The sequence below is a fragment of the Fukomys damarensis genome, unplaced genomic scaffold (assembly GCF_012274545.1).
Source record: "Fukomys damarensis isolate Sample0158 unplaced genomic scaffold, DMR_v1.0_HiC HiC_scaffold_37, whole genome shotgun sequence".
In the NCBI taxonomy this organism is placed as follows: Eukaryota; Metazoa; Chordata; class Mammalia; order Rodentia; family Bathyergidae; genus Fukomys; species Fukomys damarensis.
The window spans coordinates 12,047,891-12,059,975 of NW_022900949.1; the positions used below are offsets into that span (position 1 = coordinate 12,047,891).

At 46.6% G+C, this 12,085-nt stretch overlaps 1 protein-coding gene across 1 annotated transcript in view; it reads left to right on the forward strand.

Annotated features, from left to right (window-relative positions):
• The first annotated feature begins 5,921 nt into the window (after positions 1–5,921).
• Positions 5,922–12,085, forward strand: part of Brd4 (bromodomain containing 4) — a 33,558-nt gene continuing 27,394 nt past the window's right edge. Inside the window, exons 1-3 of the mRNA XM_010640197.1 lie at positions 5,922–6,240; positions 9,479–9,616; positions 10,967–11,102. Coding sequence (XP_010638499.1) covers positions 5,956–6,240; positions 9,479–9,616; positions 10,967–11,102 — 559 coding nt within the window. The 5' untranslated portion in view covers positions 5,922–5,955. The remainder of the gene's footprint in view (positions 6,241–9,478; positions 9,617–10,966; positions 11,103–12,085) is intronic.

The window sequence follows — 12,085 nt, forward strand, 5'->3', positions numbered from 1 at the left end:
GTCACTGTAGGGCAAGACTGCCTCATGCTAGGAGGAGTAAAGTCACTGTGGGCCTTCCCTCGGCTGATCAGGAGCCACTAGGTAGAGTCAAGGAAACACTTGGTGCTGGTTGAAGCTCACAGCCTGCCTGTGTGTGTCCTCCTAGCAGGTGTTCGCAAATGACCAGGAGACTTTGTTGTGTGGAACGTTGATGCTGGGGTCCTAGCTTAAAGATGACCGCCATTATAGAAAGAATTTACTAAAGAAGCTGACCTAGTCAGCTCTAAGCCTCAGTTTCCTGGCTGTCTCATTTCCTTGACCTGTAAGAGAGGAGCTGTTCTGGTTGGTTTTCCTCATGTTCCTTTTTACTTCAGTAGGAGCAGTGTGGAGTGTGTGTGTGTGTGTGTGTGTGTGTGTGTGTGTGTCAGAGCTTGTTCATGCTAGATTAATGCTCTGCCACTGAGCTATACCTCCAGCCCAGGAATGGGTTCTTGAAGTTTCTCACTTTCCTATGATTATGTGCAGGGAATGCTGAGCCTCAAAATGCAGGATGTCTGGGTGTAGCAGCCCTGTGACAGACAGGTCAGTGTAGTCTCTAGAGGTAGTCAGGATAGGCTCCAGGCAGTAGTACATGGTGACCCTCTTGCTCAAGCATCATTACCTGGTGACATTCATTGTGGAGGTTGTGTTTGTCACTTGATGGTGGTTGTCCTGAGAGCCTCTTAAGAGAAACCAAGGTACTTGTGGCTCTTGGGTTCAACCTATATGTATGTCTGTTTGTTTGCTTGTTATATTTTGAGACAAGGCCTGGCTATGTAGCTCACTGTGGAGCCCAGGCTGGCCTCAAACTTGTGGTGATACTCCTCAACCTCCTGAGTGCTGGTATTACACGTGTGTGTCACCAGCCTGTATGTTGAACATGTGATACCCTAACATTTGGATGACAGTCTTCAGTTTCTTTCCTTGTGGAATTGATTTCAGTATATGGATCTTGTGTCTGGTTAGGTTGGTTGGTTGGTTTTGTTTTGTTTTGCTATATTAGTGATAGAACCCAGGGCCTCTGCATTGAGCTTCACCCCAAACCCATTTTTAAAAGAGGGAATGAAGCATGCTGGGATTTAGCTCAGTGGCACTGTGCCTGCTTTGCAAGCCCAAGGTCCTGAGTTCAGAGCCCCTGAGTACCCCTCAAAAAAGAGGGAATGAGGCCAGAAACATATTAGAAAGTTGTAAAGATTTTGGGATTACTGTGTATCAAATATGAGTTTCAGCTTTTATAATGGCTAAGATGAGATAAATGATTTTTTGCAGAGGAATGTCCATCTTGTAAACAGAAAATTGCATTTCCTTGACCCCTTCTGGCCCTGGCATGAAGGTGAAGAAGGGTAGGTGTAGTCATCAGCCTAGAGCACACAGGAGCCCCCTGTTCTTTGGCTTTTGCTATGGCCTTTTTTTTTTTTTTTTTTTTTTTCCTTTTTTAAAATAACGTACAGGAGATTGAACTTGGGACCTTGTGCTTTTCAGACAGGTGGCGGAATCACTGAGCTAAATCCCTAGCCTGCTATGGCTTTTTTGGAAAGAGAAAAGGCATAGCCAGCCCAGAAAGCTCCAGAAATTGGCTACCTTGGCTTTCCTCTTGTCTCAGGGACATTGCTTGGAGATTTCCAAAATGTCACTGCTTTTAATGGAAAGTTTTTGGGGTTGGTTCCTCTTTATGGGAAGAATGCAGCTGGGCCCTCTTTTGTCCTGTGTCCTTGCTTATCTACTCTGCCCTGAGGCTGGAGCTTCTCCAAGGTGGGGCCTTCATCCCACCTGCAGCTGTGGCCACTTACCTGGCATTTGCTCCAAATACAGCATCAGCTGTACTTTTCCTCAGCTGCTCTAAAGAAGAAGTCTGGGGCCAGCAGATTTAGCTCAGTGGTTCCACCGCCTGCCTTGGAAACGCAGGGACCCAAGTTTGATCCCTGGTGCCAAAAAAAAAAAAGGAAAAGTCTGATTGCAGCACCCAGAGGCCTTCATTCTTTAGCTTTATTCACTATGTCCTCTACTCCCGTTTCATTCTTCTCCAGTACATGGAGGAACCTTCTCTTGTGCAGGGCCATGTTGCACCCATCCCCTTGTCTCTTTGGACGTGCTGGTTAAAAAGACTACTGGTGTCCTTAGCTCCCCTGGCACTGCTCCTTCTGTATAGTTCCTTACTTGGTGCTTCTGTCCAGTCACCCAGCATGTTCTTGTACTCTGTCCCCTTACCATTGTCACTTCACCCCAGTCCTGGTTTGATACTTGTATGCTTAGAGATATTTCTTTTTTAAATGGGTTGTATTTCCTCTATAGTACTTACTTTGAAAGGAAGCTACGCCGGGCGTGGAGGCGCACACCTGTAATCCCAGCACTTGTGAGGCTGAGGCAGGAGGATCGCTGTGAGTTCGAGACCAGCCTGGGCTGCATAGTGAGCTCCAGGTCAGTCTCAGCTACATAGTGAGACCCTGTCTCAAAAAACCGAAAAAAAAGAAGAAGAAAGAAAGAAAAGAGGCTAAAAGCCTCACAAGGAAATAAAGTTAAATACCATGAGAATAAAGTGAAGTTGTTAATTTCTCTCTAGGTGTCTGCTAATATGTCTCAGTACAGCCTTCACATTGCATCAGTGTGAAACTATGGCTTTCCTTATCAATACCGGGATGAGAATGAAAGTAGGAAAACTTGAGCCCAGAGCTCAGTACATCCTCCACCTAAAGCCAGCCTGCTTGCCTGCTGGCTTTAAGATAGAGTTATGCAAATCCTTCCACAGCACTACTTCAGGCCCTGGCTTGTTTCTCTGAAGGTGGCTGTGTACCCCTCTCTGAGGTTGGGGTTCCTCCCCATCAGTAGTGAAATCATCTCATCTCTCTTGTCACCTCAGGAATGATGGCGAGTGATTTCTACAGATTCCTTGCACAGCTGGATGCAGTTTCTGGTTCACTGCCTCTTCTTGAATGGCCTGCCCCACTGTGCTGCACCTCTCTGGTCAGCAGTGACATGCTCTTTGTCAGACTTGTGTACACATACACAGTCACACTTTTGTATGATTTCCTAGGTAGCCCCCATGTACTTTCCTCCCAGTTGCAGGTGAGAGGGGAGACCACTCCTCCATATAGAACTGGGCAACTATGCGTTAATTTGTTACTAGGCAGCTGTGGGTTAACTGGGTAACTATGCTGTTTGTAGAATGTACCTGACAAGCCATGAGAACGTCTATAATCTGTCACCAAAGGAGCCTGACAGACTCAGAGAGTCCTGCTGGAACTCTTTGCTCTCCCCCTCTCCACTGCCCCGCTTTATATAAATCCTGATTGCTATATTCTGAGGGAAATTCCAATGGAGTTAAGCTTTGTAGATGTAAAAAGAGGTATATAAGGAAACACAAACTTCTCTTGGGGCTCTTGAGACTGACAGGAGTCACTTGCTGAGCCATTGGCATCATTAAAAGCCACTTTTTGGGCTGGGGATTTAACTCCGTGGTTTCGCCCCCTGCCTTGGAAGTTCAAGGACCTGAGTTTGATCCCCAGTACCCCCCCAAGCCACTTTTTGCTCCTGTCTTTGTGTTAAAAGAATTATTTGTGTCTGGGTCCTCATTGTTTGTTGCTTTACCGGAACTCTTCTAGGTCTATCTACTCAGCAGTTACTTCTTGTTCCATAAATACCCGATAGGATAGGGAATCCTTGATACATGAAGCAGGCCCACCCAGTCAGACATCAGCCTTTAGAAACCATTGTAGGGGCTAGATGGCAGGAGTTCAGTCATAGAGCATGTATTTAGCATGCACAAGGCCCTGGGTTCCATCTGCAGCACCAAGAAAAAAGGGTAAGGGGGAATGAGAGAAACCACTGTAGTGTGTGATGTAGGTGCTTGTAGGCTCTTGTGATCATTCACTAAGCCCACCCGCAAATAAGTTGCTTCAGGGAAACACCCCATCTTGGTCCTCAGCTCCTGTCTCACTGCTCCCCTGTCCTCTTGAAGCGTACCAAAGATTTTGTTCTTAAATTGGCTCTGTGAGGTCCATACTGTAGTTTTCATTGCTTCCAGACAATCGTTTGTTGATTCCTGAGTTACATTTGTTCCCTGTCCCCTTCAGAATCGGCACTAAATAATCTTGAGCTACTCCCACACGGATTCCTTTCCATATCAACTTCTTCCTTAGAGCAGTGCTTTCTTTCATTGTTCTCTAGTTGGGTGGTGACTGCACCTGTAGTTAGCCCCAGAGTACCATGGAAAAAGAAGGTTCTGTCTGGCGAAGTTAGTTTTTTCCCTTGGGCTCACCCTGCAACCAGGACCATAGTGTAGTGGGCATATGGCCAGGACCTGCATGCCAGGCTGCTAGCCTGCCTGGTGTCCAGAATTTCAGCTTTCCACAAATGCCAGTGACAGACTACTGAGTTGCTTTACATAGCACAATGGTGTTTTTAATAGTAATTTGGCAGAACTGCATTTGTAAGGAAATTTATGATGTCCTTGGTTCAAATTACATTTGGACTGAATAATAATTCATCAGCAGCTAGAGTGCCAAGGTGTAAAGCTGCTTCTCGACCCACTCACTGTGTTCCAGAATGAAAGCTACAACAGAGCAAACCAGCCTGCCCTGCCTTTTCTCGTTCTTCTGCCTGCTGGTGGTCATAAAACACTCCTTTTTGAAAGCTCTTCCTTGGCTGACTTCCTCAGCCAGAAAGGTTTTCTTATCCCCACTGAACTTCCAGGTTGATTCCTGGAGATGCTTGTTAGATATAGGCAGCCCCAGCTACATACTGTTGAGTTTAAAGCTGGCAGTATTTTTTTTCTTACCTGTAGAAAAACGTCGTAAATAGGCAGGACACAAAAGGTTGCATGGCCTGTTCACATTTGACTTTTGTTGTTGTTGTTTTCTTTTTCTTTCTCATTAATAGCTTGGAACTCTCAGCCCCATAAATAGAGGGTGGGTTATTGTTTCTGGAAGGTGCTTGCATTAAGAATGTGTTTACCCCCAAATTACAGTTGTGTATCTTGGAGTTTGTCTCATTGTAATAACTGGACCGGTGTGCAAACTTGCCCTTTTGAGCATGTTTGCAGCAGGGTTTACAGAGTGCCTTCAGCATTGGTTGTTCAGGGAGGGATGAGGGGCCCCATCTGGTGATGAGGTGCTCAACGAGCAATGGCAGGCAAGCAAGGCATTGTCACTGGAGGTGCCCCTTTCTAGTTAATAAAATGGTAGGTTGGATATGGATTCTTTTTTTTTTTTGTACTGGGGATCGAACTCGGGTCCATGTGCTTGCAAGGCAGGCAGCGGAACCACTGAGCTAAATTCCTGGCCCTGGATTCTTCTTTTAATCTGCAGTGACTTTGTATGATTTCTTTCATCAGCGTGCATGTATTATTTACGGTACCAAGAAAATGTTCTGAGACTGAGGCTATGCTCTGAGCACTCTGCAGAGGTTGTATGGGCCATCGAGGTCAAGCAGGACTGGAGTCTGCTGATCAAGTGGAATTATGGACCTGCCTCAGTGCTCAGTGAGCCAAAATACAAACAATTTGAATGTAAATGCCAAATTCAGGGACTTGCAAACTTTTTCTCACTCTAGGCTTTGTCCTCTGAATACTGGCAGGTGGGGAAAGGAATGTGCAGATTTGTGAAACATGACTTTATTATACCTTCTCCCGGATGAACTCCCTAATACCCAGTACCTGCTGGCTTCTGATTGGTTCTCACCTCCATGCCTATTTCACACTGTTGGAAGGTCATCTCTCTCTTCTCTGCTGGATGGTGAACCTTGGAGGGCAGCAGGTATTAGAGCCCTTGTATTTAGAGCATAGAATGATTCTGCCAACGCCAAATGCCAGGGGAGCTCAGTCTGGAATCTGCAGCCAGGGGGCCGTATGATTTAGGAGTGCCCATCTACTGCCTCATCTCTGATAGGACTTTTCTGTTTCCTTGTAGAGTGCCTGCTGAAGAATGTGATGGGATCAGTAGCATGTCTGCGGAGAGCGGCCCTGGGACAAGATTGAGAAATCTGCCAGTAATGGGGGATGGACTAGAAACCTCCCAAATGTCTACAACGCAGGCCCAGGCCCAACCCCAGCCAGCCAACGCAGCCAGCACCAACCCCCCACCCCCGGAAACCTCCAACCCCAACAAGCCCAAGAGACAGACCAACCAACTGCAATATTTGCTTAGAGTGGTGCTCAAGACACTATGGAAACACCAGTTTGCGTGGCCTTTCCAGCAGCCTGTGGACGCTGTCAAGCTAAACCTCCCTGTGAGTAGTTTGGGCCAGGCTCAGGACCTCTGTCCACCCTCATTCTCCTCACAAGGACAGATTCCAAGGGAGGGTGGAGATGGGTTGGAGTTATGGCAAAACCTCTGACTGCCAGCACCTACAAGGCATTTGAGTGTATGGTTTTACTAGTTCTGATAATCAGAATCGGGAAGGAGGAGCTAAGTGGCTTAAACATTAACTGGTTTCTTAATTATCGGGGTCTTCAGGAAAGAAAAAAGAGAGGTTAAAAGAGGTCACAGATTCACCTCTGTTTCCAAGGTGTGCTGAAATAAAAGTGCTCGGCAGTCCCAGACCCTTCCCCTCTCAAGGTTTGTGGTGTACCATGCCAGAAGTAGAAATGTTGATCAGACTGTACTAAAAGGGACTGGCTTGCTGCATGGTAGTCATTGCACAAGATGGGAATACTCAGAAGATTCTCTCACAGGCATTGAGTGTATGGAAGGGACTTGGGAAGAAGAGGCCCTGGCTGTGTCTAGATAGGCCATGTCCTCAGTGGGCAACTTCGACCTCTCCCTAGAGTTTTCCATTTGCCCATATGTCTTGGCAGACAGCTCTGTAAGCATAGCCATCTCCCTATCTGAACATCAGGGTGCAATTCAAATAGATGCTTTAATTTTTGCTTTTCTTTAAAGCATCAAGGACTTCTCTAAGCTGCCCTTGTCTACCTGGACCCATACCCACTGGCAAGTGAATTAGTTGGGTCTGCCTGTGGAGGGGCAGCCGTAGCACCCTCCAACCATTCAGATTCATGAAATAAGAATACCCTAGTCTTGGCCTTCTTGCCTGTGACAGTTGTCCAGTGCTATCCCGCCATCACATACATGTCATATGAACTTGAGGGAAGGGACAGCCAGAGAGAGTGCCACATGTCTGGATAACAAACTGGCGCGGGGAAGGGTGGAAGCAAAAGAGGGCCCTATATCTGCATGGACAGAGATCCAGAAAGACAGCCAGCTGTGATGCCTGACAAGCCACCACGCCCAGCTCACCATTTCTAGAAATTTGGCTTTAAAGGGAAAGTATCTAGCCAGAACAGGGGAGGAGCCATTTTATTGTAAGAAAACAAAATGAGGACAGAGACTTGGAGGGCTGGGCCAGCACAGATCAGGTAGAAGGGGGCTCTGAGAGAATTGAGATCTCTGAGGAAGCAGCATCCTAGGAGAGGCTGTGGGAGCGGCACTGACTAGTGAGATAGACAGATGTTGTATGACTGGTGAAACCAAGGGATGGGTCCCAAGTGAGCAGAGGGATTGCTATGCTCTTGGCAGAGTATGGGTCTGTCTCTGACTGTTGATAGTACCCCTTATAGCTGTGACAGGGGAAGGGGCTGATTGCTGGTGGCACTGATCGAATGTCTTCAGTGATGGGAGAGCGGGGAACCTAGAGGAGAAAGGTGGTTGTATGCTGTGAAGACATCCTGTAACCCTCATTGTGGGTGGACAGAAGGGCTGGTCAACTAGCAGCAGCATCACCCAGTTATTCTGGGAGCTTAACAAGAGCTTCCTCTTCTATAGGAGCTATCAGTAGATACCCCTGCCTCCTATAAAACGCTTCCCCCCATATCTGCCTTCTGAGGCCTTCAAGAGCTTTACCTGTGTGTGTCCATCTTGTCATGCCTGAAACCCATTGCCCTCACTGTCAGTCCCACTCCCTAACACTGCTTTCATCCCACCTCCCTCTTGCTCAGCTCTCTATCACTGTCTTCTTTGCCCTTGAGGTACTTGAACCCACTGTGGCCAGTGCACATACAGAATACTATTCTTGGGGAACTTTGGCCACAGAATGAAATGTAGATTTCTGTTGGGGGCTGATGTATTTGAGCTTGGAAAAGAGGCCTGAGCATAGTGTGGACAGTCTTAGTTTTGAGTACAGGGCCCTTGACCTCTTGTCCAGGATACCTGGGTGTGCACATGCAGTCTTTACTGGGACAGAGCCCTGACCTATGCCAGCTCTTGAACACAATTTGTTCATTTCCGTGTCAGAGCAACTCACACCCCACTGTCCATCATTTTCAACCAGGACCCTGCTGCTTCCTAGTGGTAGTTCTGCACTTCCTACAGCAGCCTCTTTGTGACCCTAGTTGCCCCATTTGGACTTAATTCTGATGTTACGGGGGGGCCTTCTCATGGAGGAGATGCCCTGAGAAAAGGCACCTCTCGTTAGGTATGGCCTAGAGGCCGGACCTTGATTAGTACTTAGGGGCCTTGCTGTCTCTGTGAACTCCTCCCTGGTTCTCTGTGGTTGCCCAGGCACTGCTTGAGCTATCCCCAAATTCTTCACCTATTTTGGAGAATAAACTTTTGTGTTTTGGAGTAGTTTGGATTTAGAGAAAAGTTGTGAGGGTGGTACAGTGTTTGATTTCAAAGGCTTTAAGACATCTATATAGGTCATCTTGAGTCCTCATATTTGGGGAATAAGATCTGAAGCTTTGTGGGCTGTACCTGCTGGATTTTTTCATTGAGGACTGCAAAGATTATGTCCTTTGGCAGTTAAGCTGGGTAGTGCAGCTGTGCGAGAATATTAATAAATCCTTAGTGGTAGCCTGCATGTAAGTGAAAGAAATGGATGTAGGATACACATTTGCGCTTCACAGTTCTGCTTTGTGATATAAAGTAGGGAATGTAATTGTTAGGAGGATTCAGATGTGGATACACAGGAATTTGCATTTCATGAACAAGTAAAATTTCAGGTAGTATGGACAGACGACTGGCTATGGGTTGTTTCACTGGGTGAGAACTGCTTTTTATAAAAAAAAGAATAAAGGCTGTGTGCTTTGCGTATTTAGAACAAAAGGATATATATTTTTTTATTTTTGTGGGGGTACTCGGCGGTCGAACTCGGCTCCTTGTGCTTAGTGAGGCAGGCGGCAGAACTGCTGACCTAAATCCCCAGCCCTAGGGGATATTTTAACATAAAAGAAAAAATTAAAGTTCAACAAAGACAACCTATTCCAAGATAGGGCAATAGGCAGCTTGCACATTTTCCTTCCATATTGCCATCTGGTGTTTTGGAGTCCTTCTCTGTCCACTTTATCTTGGGTCTCACTTGAGGTCACTTGCTGACATTATGGGAGAGCTTCCATCTCTGCTATACTTCTGTGGGTTTACCTGTGAAGTGACCTAGGATGAAACCCACAGGCCGATCTTCCCAGGATAGCTCCTGATAGCTGGACGTGACCATTGATAAAAGACACTGGTCTTTGCCCTCTCCTTCCCAGGATTACTATAAGATCATTAAAACACCTATGGATATGGGAACAATAAAGAAGCGCTTGGAAAACAACTATTACTGGAATGCTCAGGAATGTATCCAGGACTTCAACACTATGTTTACAAACTGTTACATCTACAACAAGGTGAGTTATGAGAGTGGGTGTCCAGATGCCCCGGGGGGAAGAGGAGGAGGTAGAGAAGATGGAGGACTTGTCAGGAGGCCAGGGACAGGGGTAGGGGTGCTTAGAAGAACCTGGGTTTCCAGTCTGATAGCAGGACACCATTGAAAGTGGAGGTGATGGGACTTCAGTTGTGCCTGGGACTGGGAGTGTTTATTTTGTGGGGAGGAATGCACTGGCCGCTTTAAGCTGGCTTTGTGAGCCTGGAGATGTACCCCTGGTACCCTTGGGATTTTGGTTCTTTCCCATGTCTAGTAGAGAAGCTGTGAGGAAGACAGTGACAGCCCATGATAGTCCACTGGGATGGTATGAGTTGTCAGGGAAGAGCCTACTTAACTGTAATCATGCAGAGGAGGTATGCTCAGACAGAAATGTCAGTGTGAGTGAGGGTGCAGTGGGGTGGGCTGCAGAGCCCAGCTGTTCTGTGGGTCATATTCTCGGAACTGTGGACATGACCATTGATAAATCTTGGCCATAGAGATGAGTATCCCCTTGATCTTACATGTAGACCTGAGAGCCACTTCTAACCCCGTAGCCAAACCTTTTGGCTCGGCCATGAAGCCAGATCATTTGTTTACAGTTCAGACCACAGAAGTGATTAAAACCAACCCTTTCAAATATAACGACTCTGGAGGGAGACACTATACAGAACTCAGCTTTTGACCTCTGCTGGTGTAGTGGGTAAAATTGCCCAGAAGAGATGGGTAGGTGAGTTTCTTGAAGTTTACTGTGTTTTGTAAAGTCTTAGCTCTCACCACTTTTAGGTGAAAGTGAAATGTATGAACCAGGCCCTTGGTTCAGAGCTGAGTGGTAACAGCATGTTCTGGACATAGTGACAAAGTGGGGACCCGTAAAACAGTACGAATGAGATGGGCCTTGTCCAAACCCCACCAAGCTGTCTTGGGGATACATTGGGAGCACTGTTGAAGCCCTGCTAAAGTATTTGTGGCAGGAAATCCTGTATAATTTAAGCATTATAGTGAATTCAGTCGAGATATGCCAACTAAAGCAAGGAGAGCTCCTGTCAGGAATTGGCAAAACTTGGTAGATGCTTTTAAGGCACTAGAATGGTTTCCCAGACAGGCTAGAGCTTTAGCAGTAAGATAAGGAGGTGCATGTCAGATAGATGCTGGGTCGGCACCTGTTGGGGACACCTGGGAGCATATATAGCTGTGGCCCCTTGGGCTCCATGTCAGGGTAAGCGTGTAAATACAATGCTTCACACGTTGGGGCAGGGGGTGGCTTGGGTGTCCTGTCCACAGAGACAGGGAAGGGGAGGGCTTCTGGCTCTACCACACATGTCTCCTCACCCAGCCTGGAGATGACATCGTCTTAATGGCAGAAGCGTTGGAGAAGCTCTTCTTGCAGAAAATCAATGAACTTCCCACAGAAGAAACTGAGATCATGATAGTCCAGGCGAAAGGAAGAGGACGAGGGAGAAAAGAAGCAGGTAGAGTACAGAAATAGCAAGCAAATTGGTTTTGTTTTTTTTCCAAGTTTAACGGAGGAGTAGGGGAGACAGGAAGTTAGATGGTGACAACCTGCTGAGGTTCTTCTGCTGTTTGGAAGCAGTGGGATCAGTGTCAGTATTGGATCTGCCCCACTTGGTTCTGTGATGCTATGGTTTTCTCCCAAGTAATAGTCAATGGCCTTGTCTTCTCTATGGTGCTAAGTGGAATTAGGTTAGAAGAATCCCAGCACTCGTGAAGCTGAGGCAAGAAGATGGAACATTAAGGCCAGCCTGAACTACATAGCAACACCCTGTTAAAACAAAAAAGAAGACTTTTCAGAGTACTCTGACATTGTTTGAATTTTCACCTTGACAGTGTTGTATTGCTGTAGATGGTTTCTTTTCCCCCTCCTACTTCTCTCCCTCCCTTTCTTTTTTCTGGTCATCCAGGTGAATCCAGGGCTGTGCGACTGCTAGGCAGGTGCTGAGTATACCTGTAGCCTTGCCTTTCCATTTTAGAGTAAAGAAATTAACCTGATCGGAAGCATTTTTAACCAGTGACCTGGTTAAAAAAAAAAAAAAAAAGCCTTGAGGCTTGTGTGGCGTAGTCATGCTATCTCCAAGTCATCTGAAGTCAGTTACGCTGCCTTTGTCTGGCTCTGTGTGTCCTGCCTACCTTGTCCCTACACCCCTATTGACAGAGGATTCTGGAGGCCATGTGGCAAGAGTTGCCCAAAGAAATGTTTCTGCCAAGGAAAATCTCTTTACAGCTGTCTTCTGTAGCTGAAGGATGATATTTTCAAGGCAGTTCATGGTATGATTTGTTTTGGGTTCTATAGCCTAGCTTCTCACCCTGTTCTGAAGTGGTGGTAGCGCAAGGTGCCTGGAGTTAGAGCCCCTAAGGTACCTGGCATTAAGGTAAACCAGTTTTGCAGATTACCTCTTTGCTTTCACATACATCCCCCCATGCCTTTTTTTTTTTT